Here is a 27,873-nt window from a genome sequence, read left to right as displayed (position 1 = left end):
TCACGCCCGAGATGGAATTGATAAAAGTTCTTGCGGCACAGGTGGCCGACCTCACCAAAACGCTCCACGAGCAGAAAGCTACAGTTCAGGCTGTCCAAGCCCCTACTCCCGAGCCGTGCTTCTGGTGTGCCGGCCCTCATTCTAGCGATGAGTGTGCGTCAGGGGACAATGGCCCACAAGCAAATTTCGTCAACAATCGGCCGCCCAACAAGAATTATAACAACTACAATCAACTTAAGTATTATAAGCCGAAAACTTTGTGTCTTTATGCCACCATTTCCTCTAATTTAATGTATCTAATTGATTTAGATTTTTTTTTTTCAAAAATTATTAAAGTTAAAAACTCTTTTTTTTTTTTTCCTTAATGCTATCAAAAACCTAGAAATGCAGATATGAAATATTGATAGAGCGGAAGGAAATAAAAAAAGGTGTAAGAACTCAGGACTCTGGATTCCCGCTCGCACAATCTTTCTCTTTCTCTTCTGTGTTTGCATTCTCTCCAAAGCGTAATTTAAAGCGTAAACGAAGTCTCACATACCAGTTATGTTTCGTGTTTTTCTGTACGGAAGGCTCCGAATCTCCGCAGCTATTACTGGAGTTTCTCTCTCAGAATCAAGACCCTCCCTTCGATTTCTCAGTTCGACCACCTCTTCTTCTTCTTCAGACTCAGATGAACTCCAAAAGGCTCAATCTTTTACTGTCTCTTACTTGGTGAACTCTTGCGGCTTGACCCCTGAAGCCGCCATTGTCGCTTCCGAGAAGGTACGGCTCCGAAACCCTGAAACCCCCGATTCTGTACTCGCATTCCTCAGAGACCACGAGCTCTCGAATGCCCAGATCTCCAATTTTATTATGAAGCATCCACATTATCTGTTGTCGGATCACTCGAAGTCATTTTTGCCCAAGCTCGAGTTTTTCTACTCGAAAGGGATGTCGAAGGAGACCGTGGCAAAAGCTCTATCTTCAAATGCATATGTTTTGCGGAGAAGCTTGACTAACTGTATTGTTCCGACTTACGACCTCCTCAAGAGCATCTCCGCGTCCGACGAACAAGTTCTATGTGTCTTGAAGCACAGGATCTCAATCAAGAAACACCAGGAAAGGGTTTTCTCTAACGTCAGGCTATTACAAGGTTTAGGAATCAGCGATTTGAGAATTGTTTCTGTGTTCGTAAATCTTCCAGTTGTTATGGTCCTCGAGCCAGAAAGATTGAATCAAGTTGTGAAGAAGGTCACGGACATGGGTTTCGATCCGAATAAATCTGTGTTTACATTTGCGCTGCGGACATTTTCAATGCCGTGCTACGAGAAGAGATGGAGAGAGAATTTCAAGGTTTACGAGAAGTGGGGTTGGTCTGAATCCGATATTTTGGACGCGTATAAATATCACCCGGATTGTATGGTGTTTTCCGAGGAGAGAATCAATAAACTAATGGATTATCTGGTGAATGTGATGGGACATCCGACAAAAGAGATCGCGAGAATCCCTGTGATTCTGTGCTACAGCCTCGAGAAGAGAATACGGCCGAGATGTTCGGTTGTCAGAGTTCTATTGAGGAAGGGATTGTTAGAGAGAGGCGATTTCAAGCTTTATGCTTTGGTAATGGCCAATGAAAATACATTCTTGGCCAAGTATGTGAGCAAGTATGAGAAGGAAGTGCCTCTTTTGATGAGTGTGTATCAAGGCAAACTTGACATCGACGACGCTTAGATGCTTTTGCAATGCTGATATTTTCTTTCTTTCAAAAGTCGATGAATTGCAGGTATAATTTTGGATCTCCTTTCAACAGGTTGCTATGTGCTGTTTTTTTTTTTTTTTTTTTTTTGATATTCACTTGTATTAAGGGGAAAAGAAGAAAGTAGCGATTAGAACATGATTATGGAGTGTAGTTTCTTCGTTTCATATCTGCCATCGAGAATACATTTTCATTAATACTCTCTTCTACACTGGTATTCCTGTTTTATTTACTAATCACTATGAACACCGCGCACGACTAAAATTATTATTATTACAAGCTCAATATGTACCAGAATATCATTTTAGACTTGTTTGTAAAAATTGAGTTCGGACCAGACTGAATATTAAAAATAATATAAAAAATTATTTCACATTTGCATGAGGTTATTTTGTCTATTTACCAAAAAAAAAAAAAAAAGAAAGGCATTTGTCTTTTGCCTTGATTTTAGTCCAATCCACGTCCATTTCCATACAGAATCTCAGACCTCGAGGAAAAAAAAAAATTGACCAACCATATAAAACATAAATTAAAGTTCAACCTTACTGTTAAGTTGCAGAAATAGGGGTTATAGCCCTACTGTCGATTCATCATTTTTCTTTAAAAATGGACTGACATTTGGATTAGCTGTTACTGGATTACTGGACGGCGGAGATTAAGTGATATTTGTTTGAGCAGCCATGGAAGAAGACGATGAAGAAACACAGAGAGATTACGGTTATACAGAGAAAGTGTTAGCTCAAAGGATTGAATCTGTTATTACTTCTTTGACTGACTTTAACTTAGGTGTAAGTGTTACATATATCTATGTAGACAAGTATTGAGGTGTACAATATATTACGGTGCTCCGGTATACACAATAGCACTCGTTACACAGTTATGTTCACAGTTCTAAAAAGGGTTTTCGTCTCTCATTAAAAAAAATCAACTTTCTAGAGATAAATTGTAAATGAACAAAAACCTTGGTAATGCCACGTATGCTAAAAATACAATTTTGTAAACATTCATTAAACTTTGGTTATATAGCAATTAAAACGTTTTAGGTGGCTAAGTTACTATGAAATTACAGCCTCATATAGCAAAATCCAACAGAGAAACTCAGTGACTTGAGTAATGGATTGCCAATCCTTGTGCTCGGCATCATCATAGTTTCTTGAGCAAAGCCTTAAGATGTGGACGGAGTGTAGTGAGATTCGTAGCCATCTGAACCGTGTATGACAATTCTCCATCTTTTAACTCGAAAACTCGGGTAATCTCCCTTACCTGTTCCCACAAGATTAAAAAAAAACTTGAAATGTAAATATAAAAATCATTCTAGCAGCCGATGCCATTATAGAGAAATGAAGAAAATCATATATCCCATTTAAAGTTTTAAACTGATCATCAACCAAAGAAAATAAATGTCACGGGAATTTGAGATCTCTACTTCCTGGGATGAATTAAACTTTTTTTTTTTTAATGATTGGTGAAGTCTTTGGTGCAGGAATGAAAGATTCCGAACTTTATGAAACCTCAACCACTAAATATTTTGTGCTGAAGAGCCTACATTCACAGCTTGATAAAACTCGTATTATAATGCAGAGATTGTGGTGAGCTACTGAGGTTAAAGCATGGTGATAGAAAATTTTGGGCGAATCGGCCTTTTGATGGAAGTAAAAACCACACAGGAATTCGATCAAATTTGTTATTTTTAGTTGTCTTGTATTCAGAAAAAGAACAGCGATTCTCGACAAGTCGAAGAAAAGTTAAAGGTCTAATTCAACACGGCAGAATACGGAAAAGATTATCATTTTAACCAAACCTTGATAGTTTAACTTCATGTATCCAGCCCGAAACCGGGAATCAGGCATCGATATTCTCATCCATGTAAAGATGGTAAGACCATTGATATTTTAGGGGAATTATGCCCAACAAGATAATAAGTTTAATTACCTTGGAAGCATTCCCAACAAGTTCACTTTTTAGCTCTATCACCTTTTCTTTGGCATCATATGTCCCTTTCTGCAAATCAAATTGAAAATGGCGAATCAAGTTGTTGAGATAAATCTAGAACGAGTGAATTCAGATCAGCTCACATCCAAGTTATGAATTCGAGGATTTAAAATAAAAATAAAAACAGGTACAAAGACCAAAACAAGATACAGAAGAAAAAGAAAGGCTTTCTTATTAGACCTTTATAAGCATCAACATCCATTGTCTCAGAAAAGCCAGTTCATACTAAATACTTTGCTGGTCTAAAGAATCCTCAACAAGTCTTTTTAACTTGCAAGCCAAACTCTGTTTTTATAAGCACAAAAACATATTTGTTTCAGCCATAAGTTTAAAAACCCCATTAGGTTTTACCCATCTAAAAAATCAGTTTAAGAGACGCTTCCACTTCTGAGGAAGAAAGGCATCCATATCTCTGTAAATGTCAAGAATCTCCCACTCAACAAGCTTCGTAAGGTCACGAGCTACTTAGTTTTTTGCAACATAGTTTGAGATCAAACCACGTAATATTTACATTGTATCAGAGCCTACAAAACTCACCATCTTAAACAGGTAGGCCTGGGATCTAAGTCACACAAATAACGCGGCTTAACAAGGACCAATGAAACTCATGATACTTAACCTTCTATATACATTTCAAAAAAAAAAAAAAAAAAAAGCCTTCTACGCGTATTGTTCATGCCAAATCTCAATATTCATTCGAATGAAATGGTCGCAAAATTATTCTGAAATATATGCTATACCAGAGAACTTTATTCATCATGTGTTTGGTCGGCGTTCCTTAAATAATCCCAAAAAAATGAATGATAACAATTGTACCTGAACCTCAACAAGACCGGTGCTTTGAGCAATAACAACCTCAAGAGTGCCATCAGGTTTAGGCCTCCAATACCCACTCTCAGCGTGCATTGCCTCTCCGGACCCTAACTTCCACGTCTTCTGCGTATAACCCATCACGGGCTTCTCACATTTTTTTCACGGAATACATATCAATTTCGGAGCCACTATTGGAGCGAGAGAGAGATAGAAAGAGAGAGCGATTTACCTTGGCAGCAGAGTGAGTGAAATGAAGCTCTTCGCCGTAAGAGAAGGAATTAATCGTCGGAAAACTGCCATCTCCTTGGCCTCTCCATTTCCCGATGAGAAATGAGATAGGTTCTACGGCTGGGTGAATTGCCGGCGAATCAGACTCGCCCATCTTCTGTGCCATATTCAAGTTCTTTGCCTAAATTGCCGGTTTACTTCCTCCATTCTTATATGAAATTTCAACATTATTCTATAGCGATTTCTCCTTCAATAAAATAATATTAGACATCTCTTTTTAATTTTATATAAATGATACGTATCCTTAGAAAAAAAAATATATATATGATATATCTCAAATACTATTATTTTAATTTATTTTTTACAAACAAATAAATAAATTTAAACCCCCCCAATACTCTTAATGAAATAACTCTTTATTTTATATATAAAAAAATTAAGTTAAAATATTTCTTTATAAAACTCAAAGATTTTTTTTTTTTTTTTTTTTTTTTTGTAAAGAGAGGTTTTGATTTTTTTTTAATAAAATAGTAAATAAACATGAATTTTATTAATTACATTTTGAGAAATTTATTTTTTTAAAAGTGGTATTTGCGATATAACATATTTTTAGGGGATCTGTGTGTCATTTATATTAAATTAAAAGAAGATGTCCGATATTTTCTAAAAATTGAAAGGATAAATCATGCATTTCGATCAAACACATGCGATACTGTTGATATTTTTCCATTTTTTTGTCCAAAGAAATTAATGGGAGCGATAATTTTTTATCCATCAAATATACAATTTTGAAAATATGAAAAATAAGTACATATTTAAATAAGTACATCTTATGTTCATATTTGCTCTTGTTCTACACTTATGTCTTAAATAAAATTAATGGCGGCCAACAATGAGTCTTTTTAGAGTTGATGTTGTCTTGTAAAAATTAATTTGATTTTGTTACTAACATAGTTCATCATCCTGTGGTCGGTTTGGTTGATGCAGACCCACGAATGGTTGCCACCGAAAATTGTCCGGCCACAACCCTTTCAACTGGTGGCCCTTTGGGATATTGTCCTATTTCACATCCCTTGCGCTTCCCCCTAGGGGCTTGCTACCCACTGAACCTCATAACAGGATAGCGTACAAACCAGGGCATTTTCAACGGGAGCTCATGGCCAAGCCAACAAATATGCGGTCCATGTCGTTAGTGGGGACCACGGTGGATTGGTGGACCTTAGGGATATTTCTCTACCAACTACCGAACCACATATTTCAAAAGGGCAGAGAAACGAATCATTGAGGGGCTACGAAGATTAAGCAGCACACACTTTGTACGAAAATGAGTTCATTACTACGACAACGTACGACGGACTGCCGTGTTGTGCAGCAGATTGATGAGACATAACAGAATTTATGCACATGATTTCTAAATTTTATCACTTAGCACATGATTATTGAATTTTGTGCTGTTTCACACATTAGAATTTATTTGACAACATTTGCATTTGATAGTATACACTAAATTCGATAGCATATGATTGTATGTGGCAGCACACAATTTTTTGCAATTTAAAATAGATTCAATTATTTTGTTTCAAAAAACATAAATAGATGTACATAATTTTATAATTTATGTCACTATTAAGTATGACATAGAAAATATAACTATATTTATATCATAATTTTATAATTTATGTCACCATAAGCCTCTGGCCAACCATATAAAATATAAATGAAAGTTCAGCCTAAATGTTTAATTGGAGAAATAGGGGTTATAGCCCTAATGTCGATTCATCCTTTTTTTAAATGGAATTTATAAATAAAAAATAAATTGATATAACGAACTAAAACCTTATAAAACAATATAATAATCTTGGTTCAAATCCATAAAATAAACAAAACTGTTTTTTTATTTTTTTTCTTAATTAAAGAAAGAGAAAAACTATATAAACCAAGAGTTCACCGAGGCCACACCCACTCCCTGAGGACCCCCAGTCCGGACACCAGAAGAATCTTGGGTGCCGCCACCGTAGCTACGATGAGGTGGCGGTCCCCAAATCGAGTCTCTTTCAGAGAAGGCGTTCGGGTCTCGCCCCCTCCCACACCCGGGAAAGTGATGCCCCGTCTCCGACGAACTCGAGCCCAAATCACACGGGATTTCCGGCGAGCTCCGGCGACTGTTGAGCAACCGCCTCGTGCTTGGAGCATCCGGCGATGGGATGCTATATTGTCGTTGCTGCTGCTGGTGATGACGATCGTACCAATGCCAAAGGTGGTGTTGGTGATGATGATGGTGATCATGGACGGCCTCGACCCTCGTGTTGGCTTGATGAGCAAGTGCTCCCGGGAATATGTTCGCCGTGCTACGAGCACGCCTATCAGGTGGCAAAAAAAGAAAAAAAAAATACAATCATTATTTAAAATTCAACCATTTTAACCAATATTCATTCAAAAACTATGGCATTGATATATTGACTTGTTATGGTGTCCCAACATTGACACAGCTTTTTACCACCTTTTGCGATTTTACTCTCAAATGTGGCCTGCAAACCCAAAGCGTAGTAGCAACAAAATAAGCGGAGTTTAGATGGAAAGTACAGAAGCACATTCTCACTCTCTGAAGTTTTTTTTTTAATTTTACTATGACATACTCGCTTGCTCTAGACCTCACTAAAGAACTAGAATCGCGGAGAGTGTTTCTGACGGATTTGAAGTGTTTCGATCACTATTAGATGGGACAAAAGTGAATTGCAGGAAAAAGGATGATGATTAAGGGAATTAATGTGCCCTCTAAAGCTAATTCAATAGTCGCCGGAAGATCCTCAAATGTCAGTAGTCAGTCAATTTAATTGATAATTACATGGGATCGATGAGAAATTTCATTATTTTCCGTGAGGATCATTACATCTCAAAGTCGCAGACAGGGCAACGAGGATAAAAATAAGGACCAAAATGACTCCCAAACTCTTTTTAAGAGATAATATTATCCGTGTAAGATATCAAAATGCTAGGCCCCACTACTATCACTTTTGGAATTAAATTACTTTATGGGATACTATTCAGCATTATTGAGTGAAATACCAGATAGGGATGAATTTAATTCATGTATCTCACCTCAGTACAGAGAGAGAGAGAGAGAGAGAGAGAGAGAGAGAGAGAGAGTGACTTATAGTACTACACTTGTATCAGATTCATGTAGCTTTAAGGTTACATCAGAAGAGAACGCTAGGTTTCGAAAGGTTTGCAATGTGATAAGAGTTTGGCCTCACTTGGACCAGCCAGGGCTATTCAAATCGATTCACTCACAACTTAAAATTAGAAAATAAAACTAGAAATAAGTAACATGACAGAAATACTGCTTACTCGTGATAAGATGGTTGCGTTTGGCTTGCATTCTCAACAAGGCACCAGCGATAACTTGATCCCTGAAAGAACAAGCAATCCCCAAAAAAGAGAAGTAAAAAAAAAAAAATAAGAATCATAAATAACAAGAGTAAAAAATCCAGGGTACAATGTGCATCTCAATTGCTAGACAGAATAACTGAAGCTGTAAAGGGTATCGATGACTTCATTATACAAAAAAGAAAAAGAAAAAGAAAAAAGAAAGTGATATTAATTTACCATATCAGTATCAAGGAAATCAAAGGTTTCTACATCAGAAAACCAATCCTCGATGCTAGGCTCAGGGGCCGAAGAAGTAGAACCGTTCACATATAACCAGTTTCCGCTCTCAACTTCCCGGCAGTTCGGACATTGCATCTTACCCTTCATATTGAATTGCGAACCGATGCAATCTAGAGATAATATCAATAGTCAGAATATGAATATAGCAAATCATATAATATATAACTATTAACACCGTTTTTGAGGTCAACACTTAGAACTATCCGTACTTAGATTTGAAAATTACAGTCACTGCAAGAGTACAGCTGATTAACCAAACACATTGTAAACAGAGACATGGCAAGAAAGCATCCTTTTTTAGGACTACAGTAATCTTATAATGAAAGTTCTTCGTAGCAAATTGAACCGACTTTCTCAGTTTTTAGTGACTATTCGCAGAGATTAATCGTTTTTTTTTTAATTAAGATAATCGGTTGCCTTAGATACACAACTCTTATACGCAAACAAAATTCAAAAAGCGTAATTTTAAACTAATGAACGAACGAGAGAGAGAGACGAACCAAGATGGAATTCGTGCCCGCACTTGAGTTTCGCGACGGATCTAACACCATTGGCGTGAACCGAATCAAGGCAAATCGAGCACGAAATATCCTCAGAAGACGAGCTATGATGATCGTCCATGGTGATGATGTAAAGTGTTTTTCCGTCGGTTAAAGAAAGTTAACTTTATAAAAAGGGTTTAGGATTGACTGCGCAAGCCCAGGCCATGTGTTGCATCAACTCATGAACCAAAAGAAAAGGGTTGTTTGTTTGTTTGTTGGCATGTGAGCCAAGTTAAGTAGTCCCACATCGGAAACAAACGGGACAATAAGAGCGAAGAGAGAGTATAAATACAGTCCGTAGTCCGACGAAAAGGATTTAAAAGGGTCGGTTGGCTATATATGCCACGCTCACTGTGAGTGAGTGCTGTATGGCTATCAAGACATATGGCCGACATAATTTGTGGAACCCTCAATAGGGTTGGCTCGCTTTGGCCGACCCTCCTGTCTGATTAAAAAAAAATTAGTGAGATTTGTTAACAAGTAGCCTAATTAGAAAGGTGATTTAAAATTATAGTCAATCTATTTATTTATTTAAAATTTATTTATTTAAAACAATAGTCAACATGAAATTCGATTGCCCAAAATGTCCCCACAACTCTCGTCAAAATTAGTTCGCCCACCATTTCCATTTTTCGCCGGAGATCGCTCTTGCCAAGGCCGAGATTCAGGAGTAGAAGAGCTTGTTGAAGACTTACGAGAACACGGCGAGGAAGCTAGAGTATCAAGCCATGATCAAAGAGACCGAACTCGTTTCTCTCATAGAGAAGCTCGAAGATCTAAACGGAAATAATAGATTGATGGAGAAGAAGCTGAACCAAAACGGTCAGTTCTCCTCTCTCCTCGACAACCTCTATTTCTCCGGCCCGAGTTCCGTGCACTTCGTCGCCGTGCTCCGTCACGCCGCGAGATCAATTCGAGGCTTCACCAGGACGATCTGGAACGGAATGAGGTCGTCTGGCTGGGATCTGAACGCCGTGGTGAGGACGATTCAGCCGGAGGCGGTTTTCTGGCGGGAAGAACACCAGAATTTCGCTGTGGAGTCGCGTCTCTAGGGAGATCTTCGAAGGTTTCTGTTTCCCCAATTTCCACAGCGCGAGGGTTTCGAGATCGTCATCGGAGCCGGAGACAGAGGAGGAGAAGCGGTGGCGGAGGGAGAGATTCTTCGCGAGATTCGTGGAGGTTAAATCGGCGAGGACGGCGAAAGAGTATCTGACGATGAAACCTAGGTCAGGATTCTCGAGCTTCGTCAGGAACAGATACTCTAAGCTCGTCCACCCGAAGATGGAGCTTTCTCTCACCGGAAGCCTTGGCGTCCGTACGTTCGTCCTCGCAAGAGTTTCTCGACCATCGTTGATGATCGGACGGCGAGGAGGAGAGTACGGTGGCTTCCAATCCAGCCCCAGAGAGTGTGGAGAAGTCGGAGATTCCAGCACCGAGGTTTGTAGTGGTGCCGAAGCCGAAGAGGGAGATGGAGTCGGCGAGGAAATCGGCGGCGGAGGTGTCGTAGGCGAGGTTTGTGGAGGTGTCGGGTTTGTTACGGTTAGACTAACTAGTAAATCATATTTACTGTTAGATTAACTAGTCCTCATCTCTGATATTTTTTTTTTGTTGGATTTAACAAAAAAATGTTATGGTTAATCGTATTTACTATTGTTCTTGTAACGGTAAATAATATTTACTATTATTCTTGTTACGGTAAATAAGATTTACTTTTGTTCTTGTTACGGTAAATAAGATTTATTGTTGTTCTTGTTACGGTAAATAAGATTTACTGTTGTTCTTGTTACGGTAAATAACATTTATTGTTTTCTTGTTACGATAAATAAGATTTACTATTGTTTTTGTTACGGTAAATAAGATTTACTATTTTTTTTTGTTATGGATGATATTATTTATTATGATAGTTAATAATATTAACCTAAGACTATTATTGGAATATTAGAATGTTGTCATGATAAATTGGTTATTTTTTTAAATATGTTAATAGTTGGGCTATAATTTTAAAGTAAGGGTGTTGTTTTGGCTAATTGTTTAGCCGGCCCAAAAAATAATAACATGTAGTTTAAAATTATAAGACACTTATATGTAAGTTTTTAACTTATGAATTGTAGTATGTTAGGTTCATAGTTATTTTAGTTTATTAGTTCTATTTATCTTAATCTGAACAAAAGGGAGGGAGTGTGTACATAAACATTGATGGAGTATATGTATTTATTTCTTTATGTACATGCATTAAAAATCGCATTGTTAAGGTCTCCTCAACTCCTTTTATTTCTGATTGTGTCATTTGTTTATATAAATTTTATAAATACAGTATTACAATTTATTTTATTTATATTAATAACAATTAGCTGTAATATATTTATATAATAAAATTGAAAACAACTTTTCTATTCTAATTATAATCTAACTCGTACCCTGCTAATTAATTAAAATGAATGTAAAACTCGGAACAATTTAAAATTATTAAGTAACATGCTATTCAAAGATATAACTAAACCCTTAAATTAAATAATGAAGTTATATATCACTAAAAGAGGACCGCTTGAAGCCTGAAGTTTTTTTTTTTTTTTTTTTTTTTTTTTTTTTTTTTTTTTTTTTTTTTTTTTTGTTCTTACTTCTATATAATAGGATATGTCCAGATGAATTTCTGAATTATTATATAGTGCACTTTAAAAATAAATTGCTAGTGACACTATCGTCATGTCCTATTTTCTCATCTAAAATATTGTCTAAACAAATCAGGGTGATTGGTTATGCCTAATGTTAATCACATTTCCAAAAATCTTAAAAATGATTTTGTTTGTCATAAGCTAATGTCTCTAAATGTGATTGACTAGATAATGTGATTATCTTAAAAATAGTGTAATCTTAATATCACCAAATAACTATTATTCATATTATAATCTCATGAGAATCTTGTTTATTATTTTCTAATTTTATACGTGTATGCTTTTTTACGTATATATTTAATTTTTTTTTTTCAGACATACATATTTTATTTAAATTACATACATACATATATATACACACATTCACACTTATACCCGTACTCTTAAACTTATCCATAAATTTATCATCAGCCTACAATATTTTCATTGGATGATATTCCACTGCATCAGGGGTTATAATTTCTCTATTAAATTTCACCGTACCATTACAACGTTCATAAAAAAATTAAAAATAAATTAACACTTAAAGAACGCAAGGGGTAAAATTTCGCTTGAAACATATGGGCGATGTTCAAACAAAGGATTGAAATTTCGCGGATTCTGGATCAGAAACCGGATCGAAAACCGGTTTTTTGAAAGTCTCGGTATCGATATGTACAAAACTGGATTTTTTCTTGGATTCCGAGGAAACTGTTCCAGTTTTCGGTGTTTTCGAGGGAATCTTTGCACTTTCTGGTTGTCTTTAGGCAAATTCTCATGTATTCCGATGGAAATTTATCGGTAAGTGATCAAATACCAACAATTCTTAAAATCTGATGATATTTAGTTTTCTTCACGAAATCTCTCATTAGCTTTTAATGATTTAGTTCAAATTCTTAGTTTCTAACTTCATTATTATGTTTAAATTGGAATATGTATCTAATTTTTTTTCAATTTTTTTTATTACATCAGATAATAAGGTTTAGATTTGAACGTGTTCTTGGCTTTTTTTTGTTAAATTAGTTGTAGAATATGAAATTTATGTATAATTAGTTGATTTCATGAATATTATCCTTATTTTGATTTTGTACTTTGTATTGATCTATGTCATTAAGTTTGTGTTAGATTTTTGTTGAATTATTATTATAGATTTTTCCATTTTTATCCTATATTATTTATGAATTTTTTTTTAATATTTATTCACAACATTCCTCTCGGTAAGTACGGTATTTCCTCTCAGTAAGTACGATATTTGACGGTATTTCTCGATGGTAACGGTATTCTCAACGGTACAATTTTCATTTTCCTTTTTTGAATTCTATGGTATTTATCTGGCTTACCTTCGGATACCAGTAAAATCTAAATCCCAGAACGTTAACGATAACGGTAATTCGATCATCAGGTCAAACCCCTCTCCAGTAGCTATGTAAAAAATGAGATATCGCACGAAATGTTTCAAACCTTCAATATTTATACGCTTCAAAAAGATGGTGTGAACATATAATCTTCCACTACACAAACATCAATTTATTTGAAATACGCAGAACCGATCGAGTTTGCCAAGCATATAAAAGCAGCCAAAATACCTCATACATATTCATATATTACATAATTAGACCATAAACTTATTATCACGTAATTTCCACAATTCAAAACCCTGACTTTTTGCTTGTTTGAAGTTAAACCAAGCCCTTCAATTTAGTGTTTAATTTCGGGCTTCTTCACTATCATCACTGAGCACTGAGCGTGGTGAGCGCAGTAGTCACTTACGCTGCCCAAAAACGCTCTGCAAATCAGGAAAAAAAAAAGTGACAAATAAAATTAGGTTGTAGACAAGCATGTATTAGTTTCCCCTTACATGACCTCAAAAGAATACATGTTTTGTATGATTAAGAAATCGTAGCGAGGACGTTGAATTATTCAAAAGCTAAATAGTTGTATAGTTTTTAGCGCAAGTAAAGACTAATTAGTTTTTAGAAATGTAGCCTATAAACTAATGTTATAAAAAAATAATCCTCAAGTTTTTTTCATTATAAATATTTAGTATATAATAATCCTCATGACCACCCTATAGCGCACCATCTTATTCTACAAATTTAAAACTGTTGTTATCAAATTGTGTTTACGGTTTAAGAATAAAATTTAGATTAAAAGATTTTTTTTCCCTAATAAAATTAACAAGTTGTTTGAATTTGACGTACATGAATCAAGTTTCTTAGATGACAATTTTCATTATGAAGTTCAATATTTATATGAAGATGAATAAATACATTGATGTGGTCAAAATAAGAGTAGCAATTATTTTGATGGTTGAATTGGATAGGATGACATAAACGAAATAGAAAAGTAAAAACCTCTTGATAGCTCCATAGCCGTGACTACCAACGACCAAGATCACAGCGTTGTGTCTCTCCGCTGCTTCGCACATCACATTCCTCGCGTCTCCTTCAACCACCTCAGCCACAAACGGCTTTACCTGCGAATAAAGGTGGACATTTTGATCCGATCGATTAATTTATATTTTTTTTTACGGTTGGTTTTGATTAAAATTAATCAATTGGTCAATTTTAACCGGTAACCAATCACCAAGAAAAAAATAATAACATTTGTTAAATCATTCTAAAAAATACGTTTAACTAGTTAAACCTATAACCGGTAGGTACACGTGTTCAATGTAGGAAAAGTTGCTGAAAAAATAGAAGCAAAACTATGGAGTTCGCTCTACTAATAGACTGACCAAATTAAGCAAACAAGATTTTAGTATCCCCTATAAGAAAAGAAAATAAAAAATAATAAAAACTTCTAAACTTTTCTTTCAAATTTTATCCTCTAGATTTATCTAGAACTCTGCTAATAGACTAACCAAATTAAGCAAACAAAGTTTTAGTGCGTATCCCCTATTAAAAAAAAAAAAAAAAAAAATCTTAACTTTTCTTTCAAATTTCATTCTCTAGATTTATCCAGAACTTGCCTTAGCATGTAATGGTCACCGCTGAATCAATTGGTCAATTTTAACCGGTAAACAATCACCAAGAAAAAATATAATAACATTTGTTAATCATTCTAAAAAACACGTTTAACTAGTTAAACCTTTAATCGGGTTAATGGTTAAAGGTGTAACCGGTTAACGATTTTGTCCACGATGACCTATAAGGCTATAACCGGTAGGTACACGTGTTCATGTAGGAAAAGTTCCTGAAAAAATAGAAGCAAACTATGGAGTTCGCTCTGCTAATAGACTGACCAAATTAAGCAAACATGATTTTAGTATCCCCTATAAAAAAAAAAAAAAAAAAAAAAACTTACCTAAACTTTTCTTTCAAATTTTATTCCCTAGATTTATCGAGAACTTGCCTTAGCATGTAACGGTCACCACTAAATATTTCGCTTTACAACACTTAAAGCTGGCTTTTTTTCTTCCAAATCAATTGAGATAAAACAAACACATCAAATTAATAAATAAAAAATTATAAAGACAAAAGAAAGAATCTATGTACCGATTTAGCAGCACATATTTCTTGAGCCTTGTTAATAACCCTCGCAGCAATTTTGTTGAGGTTTTTATCCACGTACGGCAAAACCTCAACCGCGCCTAGCTCGATCCATATCAGCAATTAATCTCACAATTTCAATTAAGGTCTGCTTTTTATTTTATTTAGTTATTGAAGTATATAAAAACCTGCAGCGGCGAGACCAACTGCTGACGTGGCGGTGAGTTTGGCGTGGACGAGGACGAGCTTGAAGGGCGGTTCCGAACCGTACGGCCCGAAGAAATGCGCGATCGTCCACTCCAACGCGTACGTGGACTCATCGCTGTCGTCGATTCCCACCACCATCACCGGCTTCTCAATCGTCGCCATTGATTTTCACGATCGGTAATATTAGAGCTGAAATACTAATAATTAAACTTCCACGTTTTCTCGACTTGAAATAAAGAAAGAGTGAATGAGAGTGAGACCGTGTGTTTGCTTACATGTATTTATAGACCTTAGAGAGAGAGAGTGTGTATGACACAATTAAGTTAAGAAGGATTTAGAAGCCGCTCGAGACAGATAGAGGATATAGAGACGCGCGTTATTGAATATTTTTTTATGATATGTTCAGTTTATTATTGATTCATTTTTATTTTTCCTCATTCGATCGTGAGTTTTATAATTTATATTATAACGGCGATTCTTGGGAAGGCACGTCTGTCGTCCACGTGGCGTGTGAGAGGAGTTTGGAGTTTTGGATTTCCAGTCGGCACGCAATATAAAACTCTGCCTTTAATATACATACGTACAAAACTCAATTGAGTTAAATGTTACAGAATTAAATCACATGGCGACGAATGTGATTACTCTTTTTCCTGACTGTTTATTTAATTTAGGAAAAATGACAAGTATCTATGTTCTGTGTTTTCATTCAACGTCAAATTTAATTTTTTATTTTTAAAAATATGGAGTTTGTTCTTTTTATTTAATTAAATTGATATTATTACTCTAAAATAGATCACAGTGTCTCTAATCATCTTTTTGTCGACTTTTCATTGATATTAACTCTAATATTTATATATAAATTCCATTTTACCATTATTCATTCACATCTTATATGTAATTAATTTAAAAACGAAAAAATAAACAATAATCTTTGAATCGTTGAGAACACAGTCATAGGAAAAGGATAACAATCGACTGACGATAGTCATCAAAATCAATTATTCTAGTGTGAAATCAAGAACTCCGATTTACAATTCGAACACAGAAAGAAGCTATCTCTTGCGAGTTATGAATTTTATTAGTCTATTTCGAATCAGGAATATTTTAATTTTAAAATGCAAAATTTGAGGGTTACGTAATTGATTTGGAGTTTGGTTCGGTTTCTTATATCAGAGTTAACATCAATGAATAATTAGTGAAAGGAAGATTTTCAGCGATGTTATCTATTATAAGGTATAATTTCGTTATTTTAATTAAACAGAGGTACAAACTCGACATTTTTGAAAACCAAAGGTTTAAACTCGACATTTCACTAAAACACAAGATATATATGTATTATTTTTCTTTTAATTTAAACCATGTAGGTGTTTGCAGATTAAGAGCCGGAATATGTTTGGGCTACTAAATAAAACAAAATAGTGGAATTGGGCGCTGATCGGATTCAATAATAATAATAATAACAATAAGAATAAGGGTTCATTAGGAAAATAGCCACTTTAAACGTTTGACATAATTAAATAGCCAATGTCTGAGAAATCTTAGGTAAATAATCACTTTCAAGCAGAAATTTTAAATAAATAACAATTTTTATATAAAACGTTGGCTATTTATGTAAGATTTACATCTGAAAATTACTATTTATCTACGATTTACCAAATGTTTGCTATTTAGTAATGTGAAACATTGGCTATTTTCTAATTTTCTGTAATAATAAAATAGTGCAAGTGTCCATTGATCAGATTCGTGTCCATTGATTAGATTCAATAATTGTGCCAATAGATATTTATATTAGTACAACCGAATATTTTATTTACGTGATAGAAGTTGAACTGGCAACGGTTATTAGCTAATAACGCAAATTGTAACCTTCAAAAAATACTAACTGTGAATATACATGATAACTTTAGTGAAAAATAACACATAAATATATTGTGTTTTAGTAAAATGTCGAGTTTAATATTTGGTTTTCTAAATGTCGAGTTCATTCTATCTATTTAGCTAAAATGACAAAATTATACCATAAAATCGATAACACTGTTATAAATTTCTCTTTCACTTTATAAGAAAACTCGAATCAAATCCAAATCAGTACCTTTAACTTCTAAATTCCCAATTTTGAAATAAAAATAGCCTTATATTAAAATTAAATAATAAAATTCTTATCTCCTAAAGATATGACTTCATTCCATGTTCGAATTGTAACTCTAAATTCTGAATTCTTTGTTCGAATATGTGATTTTGATGACTAGCAACAGTTTATTTATTGTCTATTTTTACCCATATATCTATTTTTGTGTTTTTCACGATTAAGATATTGTTGCTTAATTTTTAGTTTTTAAATAACTTACATATATGGCGCGAATGAATAAAGATAATTGGTTACATATAAATATTATAGTCAACGTTAATGAAAAGTCAATACAAATTCAATAAAAAGAAGATTTGTTGCACTGTTTTCTATTTCAATGTATAATTTTGTCATTTTAGTTAAACAGGGGGTATGAATTCGATATTTTTGAAAACCAAAGATTAAACTCGATATTTCACTAAAACATGATATATATATATATATATATATATATATATATATATGCGCGCGCGTGTGTGTCATTTTCTCTAACTTTAAATGTACACTATTGTTATCGTATGGTAAATTATACTAGCATGGGTACATGTTCATGAAATATCTGAAAAATTATAGCTCATACATCATAACTGATTTTGATCCTTTTTTAAGAAAAATTTTGATCTTTTATTTATTTATTTATTTATTTAGTAATCAGCCAATGAGTTTTATATTCTAATCTTCTCACATCATACATAGAAGGGCCAATCCCAACTAACGATTGTCCACTCGAATACAAAAATATATTTAGCTATATTATGTCATATAGTTTCCTTTTCTAGGAAGGAAGAGACTGAAAAACAGAAATAAACTCCCACAATGCTGCAATCTCGCTGAGAATGTTGCTGTACATCGTCGCTAGGTGAAATCTCACTAAGAATGGTGCTAAACTTTGTCTCTTGTTGATTAATTTATCAATTGAATTATACGTTTGGTTTATGCTTTATTCAGCATGGTTGAAATCGATAAAAGTGCACCTATAGAGGTGTAAATAAGAGTCATTTATGTTTTACACAGTTGAGTTTTTTTATAGCAATTTTTATCTAAATCGATTAGAATATTATTCTTTTCTACAAGTATTTTTAGAATTGTCATGTAAGATCTACCGGATGTGTTTGCTATTTTTCGCATGGTTTAGTTTTAGAGAAACTCGTGTGTTCAAAATGTTACCTATTTGTTTAAGTCTTCAGAGTTAGGCACATGCTCTTTCCCGTGTGAATCGAACTAAAATATCTTTGATTTCTACTTCCAATATTATTGGAGATATGATTGAATTTGATTAAGCAATCTACGCGATACGGAAAAATTTGTTTTTAGATTCTAACAAAAAATTCATAGGAATTTGATTATCGAATTTACAATCTATATGTGCCAACTTATTAGCTTCGGTAATTTATTATTCTTGTTATTCATTGACAGTCTATATGCAATTATAGTGGGGCCTAAAACAAATTTTTTTTTTTCTTCATTTAATTAAGCCATCGAGTGCATTTCAACCTTAAAATGAAATTATTGAGTACAATGGGTAAACCTTGCCTAAGGTCATCAATCCGGCCCTAGTTCCCACACCTCTAGTCCTAACCAGTTTATTTTACTTTGTTAAACCAAACACAGTAATGTCACATTCCCATGAATTTTCTTAAAATATTAATTTTAGAATCAAACACTATGATCTTACATTCTCTGAAATCTGATTACATACCTTCAACCAAATACACCATTAATATTAACAAAGAGATTGGATATTGTTAATGCATTTTTTTTTATCAACATTCATGAGACACGTGTCGGCGCGCTAGCTTGCAACGTGTATCGATCTTGGGTTGCAGGCATCGAATCTCCTATTGCTCCGAATGGATCGTAACGGGTCGAGGATATCCCGTGGCGTTACGACTGTAGTGGAGACCTTCGGGAACTCGACGTGGGTGGTGTGATTTGCCGTCATCTTCCTTTTCCTTAGCTGAAATAGAAGACACAAAGGGTGATATATAATGGAATGTTTCTCTTACTAAGTAAAGAACATGAGAATTGGATTTCTCAAGTTATTGGACACATTTTTAGAGGGAATGTAATGTGACATAATTTCAGTTTTGTTTGTGAAAAAAAATATGAGAGAGAGAGAATAATTATTCTTCAGTTCTAGAGAAAAAGAAAGTAGATCATTCCTCTTTTGTGTTTTTCTAAATAAAAGATGAGGGATGTGGAGTAACTCCAGTATTATTTTGCACGTTTGTGTTGAGTGAATTTTTAGAGAGAGAAAGAGAGAGAGAAGTTAGAGAGAGAGAAGTTGTAGTATTTTTCTTCTCTTCGAATTAGCTTCTCCTTCTTCTACATCATGAATGGTATTTATAGGGAGAGTTGAACTTTAACTTGTCTCAAATGGTGGTTTCACACTGTGTGAACATTAGGGGCTCAGAGTCGTTAGAGGCTCTGCCTTCAGAGACATTTGTGGTTCAGCCTCCAGAGTCGTTTTACTGCTCAGCCTTCAGAGTCGCTTGTGGGAACGTTTGGGGCTCAGAGCCGTTAAAGGCTCTGCCTTTTCAGAGCCATTTGTGGCTCAGCCTCCAGAACCGTTTTGCGGCTCAGCCTTCAGAGTCGCTTGTGGGAGCGTTTGAGGCTCAGAGCTGTTAGAGGCTCTGCCTTCAGAGTCATTTGTGGTTCAGCCTCCAAAGCCGTTTTGCGGCTAAGCCTTTAGAGTCGCTTGTGGGAACGTTTGGGACTCAGAGCCGTCAGAGGCTCCGCCTTTAGAGCCATTTGTGGCTCAGCTTCCAGAGCCATTTTGCGGCTCAACCTTCAGAGTCGTTTGCTTGTCGTTTTTTTTTATTAGGAGTGTCATTTTCAGTTGTGAAAAATAACGGCATAATAGATATTAAAAAGAAGCCATGGATAAAGATAAACATTAAATAAGAGAAAGATTTTTTTTTTTTAGGATCAAATTATTATACAGTTTTCAACATTAAATGTAAAAGAACAAAGGCGGTTACGTTTTATTTCTTTTCAAAAACAACGAATGTAGTTTGGTATTAACTCACAATAATCTAGAAAATTCAAGATGCCATTTTTTTTTTTTTTTTTTTTTGTAACTATGCAAAGGTGAGGGAAAATAAATTTGTTTCTCCTAATTTCGATATAAAAAAAAGTGATGGAAATTTTATGCCACATCTGGCTGTATTTCAAATACAACTTATAAGATGGTACGAATGACACTTTGTTCACAATTTAAGAAATTAAATTGAACAAAACATATTGCAAGCATTCAAATGATTATTGTAGAAGGGATTGTTGGCTTTTTTTTCCTGGCAATGTAAATATGTACAATTGATATGGAGGATATATTTTATTATGTTTACGTTTCGTTTTCCATAAATTTTCCACAGTTATGGTTTTATTTTTATAAAAATTAAGCAATTTGTCATTAAAAGAATGTTTATATAATATTTTAATAATAATAAAGAATCAATATAAAAACGGATTATTTTTTACTCAACCGAAAGGTATTACTAAATATCTCTCTCTGTACTCATGCTTTGCTCTGTATGCATTCCAAATTGAAAACATATATAGATCTATAACTTCTTCCAAACATATAGAGAAATTCACAAAAACCAAATGAATACATTTGAGGTCTAATTTTTTGAGGTTCTTATTTTTTTAATTTCAGCCCAAATGACATAAACTCAGTCCCATTAGAAATCCCAAACAAAACCTGAAGAGCACAATGATTTCAAAAGTTGTCATGGAGCAAGTTCTTGAGTCCAACATAGAGGCTGCAGGGCTTCCTGCTCATGAACTGCTAAGAGGTAGAACGACGAGGACAAGGATAATCAACATATCTTAGATGACAACCTGGACAAACAAAGAGGCGGCGCTAGTTTTCCTGTTCACTTTCTCTTTTTCGAGGATCTGGAACATATTTAGAGACCTTGGATCTTTCACCGAGTTAATAGCGATTCTCACACGTTTTGATTCACCAAATCACCGATGAAGACTAGTCTATTCCCTATTAAGATTTTCAATATAATTCTGACCTTAAAAAATTTCAGCAAAAATTCCTAGATTGAAAACACTTTAATTTTCGACTTCCAATTTTTTCTTTTACCATTATTGCCTTCTTCAGATTAGTAAGGTATTTACAACTGTAAAATTGAACAGAAAATACGATAGAGAGAGAGAGAGTAAAATTAATTAATTAATTTTTTAATTATCAATATTACCAGATGTTGACACGTGGCATTGACATCCAAAGTTAACAGTTTGTTAGTGACGGAGATACAAAAAGTCAACATTAAATTTTTATCCAGCAATTTTAGACTATAGGTATATAAGTGCAACAACCCGCAAACATCATGTATTATGCCGCAATTTTCTCTTATATGTATAACAAGTTTGAGTGTAATTTGTTATATATACACACGAAAAATACCAACCGTCATGTATCCAAAATAATTTAGGTTAGAACCAATTAAGCAGTGGCAAATTATTAATTTTAAGCAGTGACAAATTTGTAATTTTCTTTTCTTTTCATAAGTAATTGCCTATGATAAATCAAAGTGACAATTTTGTAATATCATCGAGTGTCAAGTTTTATAATTATACAATTTTTAAAGAATAGTTTTGTCACTACACTATAGACTAAATAGTGAAATGTGTCTATGTGAACAGTGACGGGCTGCTTTCGTTTATATATATATATATATAATGAGTACGTAAACAATTAAAAATATAAAATATATGTACAATTTAATATTTACTTAAATGTTCTTAGACGTAGTTTTCAAATAAAATAATTTCCAACTTAAAATTTTAAAGTTAACTTTTATTTTATGCGGTCCGTTGCGCTTGATTGTGGTCAATTGAAGGTATCAGATTTTCTGTCTTTTATTGGTGTTTCTCCTGGTTTCCTTTCAATTAGAATAAGCTAATTTAATTATTTTAATTTATTCTTAAATAAATATAAACTAATAATTAAATATTATGATAATATGATTTATTTTAATTGGAGATTCACTAAAATTGGATGGATCCGAATTCATAGTTGATTGCAGCCACTTAATTTAAGTCTATTTTTTCTATTAAGATTATTTTTAATTTTTAATGATTTTGTTTTCTTCTTTCCAAAATCAATTAAAACCTCATTTAATAAAAAAAAAATCATTTAAAACATGGATAAAAGACAGAATTGCCCCCTAAACTATGGTGGTTATCGAAATAAACCCCTCAAAGTTTTAAAACTCGATGTTTTCTCCTCAGTCTTTGTGTTGGTATCACTAATGTCCTTCCGTCTATTATGTAGTCCGGACGTCAGTTAAATCAAACCAGTCCAGGGTGTTATGTGTAATTTCAATTTCTTTCTCTTCATTCTTTTTGGAATTCTTCTTTTTATTAAATGGCGAAATCAAGAAGGGAAAAATAAAAGAATTTTGAAAAAACCTAAACGAGTAGAAATGGCGAAATCCCCTGGGAAGAGAAAATCCCCAGAGAAGCGGTCGTCTCAACGACTGAAGATGAAAACTTCTGCTTCAACATCGACAAAGACTCCCTTGAAATCGCCGGCCAAGACTAAATCCCCTCGAAAGTTCCCGGTGGAGTCTCCGACGCGGTCATCGCCACGACTGACGAAGACAACTTCTGCTGCAACATCGTCATCCCGGCAAAGACTCCGTCGAAATCGCCGGCCACCTCGAAATCCCCGGCGAAGAGAAACTCCCCAGAGACTAGACAGTTGACGAAGAAGAAAAAATCGACTCCAAAAAAGGGTTTTACGCAGCCTCATACAGAAGAAGTTTTTGGTATGTCAATACAAACATTAAAGTATAAATAGGGTTTGATTTTGGGGACCACACATTAAAGATTCTTGGTTTTGTTTCTTTCCTTTATTTTTGTCCCCTTATTTGTTTTGTTGCTTATTTGTTGTCGGAAATTTTGAAGAACTGTGGGTCCAGTTTGTTTAATATCAGTTTGTTTAATATTAGAATGTCCATAATATTATTCACCTGCTGTGGGGTTGGTTGGTTGTGGAGTGATAATAATATATTTCATATTCCATTGTTTGTTTATTTCTGCAGATGCTTTGGTCAACAACTTTGTACTCAATATTTACTATGGGGGGTCGATGATTTTTGAGTCTGGTGGGTGCAAGTACGTCGGTGGTAGTGCAACACATCTGGAGTGTGTGGATTTGGACAGGATATCACTTGTTGTACTGAAGGCTATTGTGAAGCAGAGGCTAGGTCATCTTCAAGTCCCATTATATTACATGAGAGATCCAAGTGGTAAGAAGTTGGTGTATGTTGAAGACGACGAGGATTTGCTTGAATATATGGCGGCCACACTGAAAACAAAGTGGCACGTGGATATATTCTGCGATCACCCTATGAATGTATGGCCTGATGTGCTCATTGATAACGACAGGCAGATTGTCGTGGTTCCAACGAATGTTGCAGATGAAGTTGACGTCGAAGATCACCCTCAAAACATGGGAGACCAAACACAAGACACACAAGACATACAAGGCATACAAAACATACCTGATCCAGAACTGCAAGCTGAAGAGCAAGTGCAAGTTGATCTTGAAGACCAAGCTGATGTTGAAGAGAAACATGAAGAGCAAGCTGAAGTAGAAGAGCAACCCGAAGAGCAAGCTGATGTTGAAGAGAAACCTGAAGAGCAAGCTGATGTTGAAGAGAAACCTGAAGAGCAAGCTAAAGTAGAAGAGCACTCTGAGCATGAAGAAGTGCAGCAAGATGTAGGGTTTGAGTTCAGCGACGATGACGTGCAAGTTGACGGAGACGCTGTTGATATTGGTCTGTCGGGATTGCGTGATAAAGGGAAATGTATTTTGAGCGACACAGACAGTGACTATGACATCGATGCAGACATGGGTGTGGGATATGAGTCATCAGAAGAAGAAGATGCAGATATTGGGGAAACTTCAAGTCCCAATAAATTTAGAGACTACAGAAACCTGAAGAAAAAACTCCCAAACTTCACGGAGTTTAAAGATGCAGACATGAAGAATCCAAGCTTGAAGTTGGGACTGGTTTTCAAGAGCGCAAAACTATTCAAAGATGCCATCAGAGAGTACGCAATCAGAGCCGGTAAAGATATCCACTTAAAAAAAAACGATCCACAACGTGTTCGCGCAGAATGCAGAGATCCTACTTGCAAATGGACATGTTTCGCGTCATTATTGGGCAACACTGGTACGTTCATTATTAAAACGTATCGACCTGAACATACTTGCGCCAGGGTTAACCGCAACAGGTTTGCCACGTCAAAGTGGCTATCTAAGACGTATATGCAGCAGTTCAAGGACAGTGAATCGTGGTCGGCAGTTGATTTTATGAATCAGGTCCAAAAAGACTTTGTGCTCGAGTGTTCACGTGTGAAGGCTTATCGAGCTAAGAAACTTGCTGCAGAAGTTATTGAGGGTTCTTATAAAGAACAATATTCTACGCTTTGGGATTACGGTGCTGAATTGAAACGCTCTAATCCAGGTTCCACTATTCAGTTTGAAACCGAGCCAGACTCAAGTGGTAATCCAATATTCAAAAGAATGTATGTCTGTTTCCAATGTTGCAAATCTGGAGTTAGACATTGTAGACCTGTGGTTGGCCTTGATGGTTGCCACATTAAAGGCCACCACACCGGTCAGCTATTAACTGCAGTAGGTATCGATGGGAATAATGGCATTTTTCCGATAGCCTATGCAGTCGTTGAGTCCGAATGCAAGTCTTCATGGACGTGGTTTCTAAACTTGTTGAAAGAAGATATTAGTATTGTCAATGGTCATCACTGGACTTTCATATCTGATAAACAAAAAGGTCTTCAAGAGGCATTGACAGAGATGTGGGAGGAAGGATCAGTTCAAGCAGAACATAGACATTGTGCTAGACATCTTCAAGGCAATTTCACTAAGGTACACAGACTTATTGACTCAAATCATAACTATTTTTCATGTACTTTGACTAAAATCCAAAAACATGTAATATTGAGAGATACAAGAGAGAATAATTCAGATTTGTTTTTGTGCAAATAAGATACTCATTGAGAATTGTCTTGATGGTTTCAGGTTTTCAAAGGACAGTCGCTGAAAACCAGGATGATGGCGGCTGCGATGGCTTACTCGAGCTCTAGGTTTGAAGCAGAGATGGATAGTATTAAAAGTGAAAATCAGGATGCCTATGACTGGCTAGTTAGCAAAGGCCCTCAAAACTGGGCTAGATGTCATTTTAGGACTGGTCCTAAATGTGAGATACTTTTGAACAACCTCTGCGAAAGCTTCAATGGTACACGAGCAATACTAATGGCAAGACAAAAGCCAATTATGTCAATGCTTGAGCGTATACGAATGTATCTACTGCAGCGCTTCACAAAACAACGTCTTGCTGCTCAAAAATGGGCCGGTGAACTTGGACCACGCATTCACAAAATTCTTGAGACGAACAAGGTCCTCAGTGCAGAGAATATAGCCTATTGGGCTGGCGATTCTGAGTTTCAAGTGTCGAACATGTATGGTTCCTTCTACAGGGTCAATCTGGCAGAACGAACATGTTCATGTCGTCGTTGGGACGTATCAGGTAACTGCTTAATTGTGACAGGTACCTTAATATCGTATTTCCTTAAGAATTCTTTACTTAAATGTGTAATTTATCAATTATGGCAGGTATTCCTTGTTCGCACGCCATTAGTTGCATATGGCAGCAACATCAAGAACCACTTAACTACACATCAGATTGGTATAAAAAAGACTGCTACAAGAAGACATACATGAACAAGATCAATCCAATCAACCCTGTAGATCAATGGCCAAAAACAGGATTCAATCCTATGTCAATGCCACCAAATAGATCTAAGCCTGGAAGACCCAAGAAATTAAGACGTGTTGAACACGACGAGGTCGTTCCTCGTAGAGGCACAAAATTGACTCGGAAGTATGTTACCACAACATGCTCACACTGTGGTAAACAGGGACACAACAAGACAACATGTTTTAGAAGAGAGCAAGAACAAAAGGTTTATTTTCATAGGTTTTTAAATTGTACCAAATAATATGAAGTTCTTTATTTTCATAGGTTTTGAAATTGTAACTCTTACAGAGACGTGAAAGAGCAAACACAAGACGTACAAGGCAAGGAGCTACACAACCGACGCAGTCAACTAAGACGAGTCAAGGTCAAGGAACCACAGAACCGACACAGTCTACTCAGACGATTCAAGTTCAACAACCGATGCTTAGGGTAAAGAACCAATGATCATCTCTTTTCATTTTCTTACATGTATCTGATTCATGTGTTTTATACACTACTTACAGCGAAGCCCTCGGTTCCGACTTCACACCTGCATTAAAGGAGGACAAATGGAGCCCCGCGGTTTATTCAGGGATTAGAACGACGTGTTATTTTGTAGTCTTTTTGGTTAGGGTTATTTAAGCACAAGTGTAATCCTATAAACTTTGTTCTGAATTTATGTAGGTGTATTGTCTTTATGTGTACTTTGTAATGTGCAACTAATTTTGGGAAGCATTTTCACCTGCATTTTAAACATGTTTCAAGGCTGTTTTGGCCTGTATTTTGAAGTTGTTAATAGAATTCTCTTATGCTTTATCAATCTGCTATCTACACTTTTATGCTTTGAATTCTTTTACAAATTATTACAGCTTTGTGCAACTTTCTTTGTATAGAAATAAAGTCCTTCATGAAACATGGAAACATGGTAACTTGATTACTTACTCAATCTGCCAGTGCAACATTACAGAATTCAAAATAAGTTGTTACAAAACAAGGAAATTAGCCATACTAAAACAAACTCCAAAAAAGACACAACAGGACTTCAATTTACACTCAGTAGCTATCAATTTACTTGAACAAAATCACTACCACAAGCAAAACGATGAGAACAAGTAACAACTTCAATTTTTTACATTCAGTAGCTATCAATTTTATTACAACACTAGTCTCAACATCTGAATATTGACCATTTTCTCCATAATCTTCAGAGCCTTCAATCGACAAAGACTCGGTATCGTTTTCAAGTCTGTTGATTTTCTTCAACAACCCAGGGATGATTTGCTTCGATCGTGAACACATTGGAGGATCCAACCATTCAAAAAACCCACATTTCAGGTTCTTATTCTGCAAAAACAATAAACCAACGATTTAGAAAGAAATTAACAACATTAATGGCAGATAAAAATCCACACAATCACAAACCTTAGGACATCCAAAAAATCGCCGTCCGGGATTATCTTTTGTCCACGACGTCCATTCGACACTACTCCGACCGCAAAAACATCTTCGCTGTCGCAGGTCATCATTGACAGGTGATTTTTTGCGACTTGGGCTGCTGCTGTGAGTATCCATCGCGAGTCGGACACTAAGACACGATTTGGGTAATCGATTCAAAGGCAAAGCTATTTCGA

General features: G+C 35.2%; 4 protein-coding genes, 1 non-coding gene and 1 pseudogene across 6 annotated transcripts; 3 read left to right on the top strand and 3 right to left on the bottom strand.

The window, feature by feature from the left end:
• The first annotated feature begins 420 nt into the window (after window positions 1-420).
• On the top strand, window positions 421-2,014 carry LOC149388968 (transcription termination factor MTERF8, chloroplastic-like). Its single transcript, XM_089623840.1, has one exon. The coding sequence runs from the start codon at window positions 544-546 to the stop codon at window positions 1,708-1,710; it is 1,167 nt and encodes a 388-aa protein (XP_089479966.1). The 5' UTR covers window positions 421-543; the 3' UTR covers window positions 1,711-2,014.
• Window positions 2,015-2,713: 699 nt separating this feature from the next.
• On the bottom strand, window positions 2,714-5,024 carry LOC149388967 (nitrobindin heme-binding domain protein). 2 transcript variants are annotated; one of them, XM_089623629.1, is made up of 4 exons: window positions 4,770-5,024; window positions 4,544-4,684; window positions 3,668-3,736; window positions 2,714-2,998 (listed from the first exon to the last, which is right to left on the bottom strand). In XM_089623629.1, the coding sequence occupies exons 1-4, from the start codon at window positions 4,932-4,934 to the stop codon at window positions 2,879-2,881; spliced, it is 495 nt and encodes a 164-aa protein (XP_089479755.1). In that variant the 5' UTR covers window positions 4,935-5,024; the 3' UTR covers window positions 2,714-2,878. The 2 variants fall into 2 exon arrangements, with proteins under 2 accessions (XP_089479755.1, XP_089479756.1); XM_089623630.1 differs by having other exon boundaries at window positions 4,544-4,663.
• Window positions 5,025-6,533: 1,509 nt separating this feature from the next.
• On the bottom strand, window positions 6,534-9,382 carry LOC149388966 (E3 ubiquitin-protein ligase RFI2-like). Its single transcript, XM_089624092.1, has 4 exons — window positions 8,938-9,382; window positions 8,375-8,547; window positions 8,117-8,178; window positions 6,534-7,128 (listed from the first exon to the last, which is right to left on the bottom strand). Exons 1-4 carry the CDS (start codon window positions 9,056-9,058, stop codon window positions 6,696-6,698), a joined length of 789 nt encoding a protein of 262 aa, XP_089480218.1. The 5' UTR covers window positions 9,059-9,382; the 3' UTR covers window positions 6,534-6,695.
• Window positions 9,297-9,422, top strand: LOC149388965 (U11 spliceosomal RNA). The gene has a single exon (XR_016301094.1). It is a non-coding gene; the product is annotated as a U11 spliceosomal RNA (small nuclear RNA).
• On the top strand, window positions 9,364-10,651 carry LOC149388964 (uncharacterized; annotated as a pseudogene).
• A 2,505-nt stretch (window positions 10,652-13,156) lies between these two features.
• LOC149388963 (universal stress protein PHOS32-like) lies at window positions 13,157-15,735 on the bottom strand. Its single transcript, XM_089623651.1, has 5 exons — window positions 15,604-15,735; window positions 15,310-15,517; window positions 15,128-15,222; window positions 13,985-14,106; window positions 13,157-13,416 (listed from the first exon to the last, which is right to left on the bottom strand). Exons 2-5 carry the CDS (start codon window positions 15,488-15,490, stop codon window positions 13,329-13,331), a joined length of 486 nt encoding a protein of 161 aa, XP_089479777.1. The 5' UTR covers window positions 15,491-15,517; window positions 15,604-15,735; the 3' UTR covers window positions 13,157-13,328.
• Between the last annotated feature and the right edge of the window lie 12,138 nt (window positions 15,736-27,873).

The sequence above is a fragment of the Urtica dioica genome, chromosome 8, assembly GCF_054948205.1.
Source record: "Urtica dioica subsp. dioica isolate 48M chromosome 8, U.dioica_male_clone48M_v1_H2, whole genome shotgun sequence".
NCBI lineage: Eukaryota > Viridiplantae > Streptophyta > Magnoliopsida > Rosales > Urticaceae > Urtica > Urtica dioica.
Note: the sequence above shows the minus strand (reverse complement) of the source record. Positions and strands in the feature narration are given on the sequence as shown.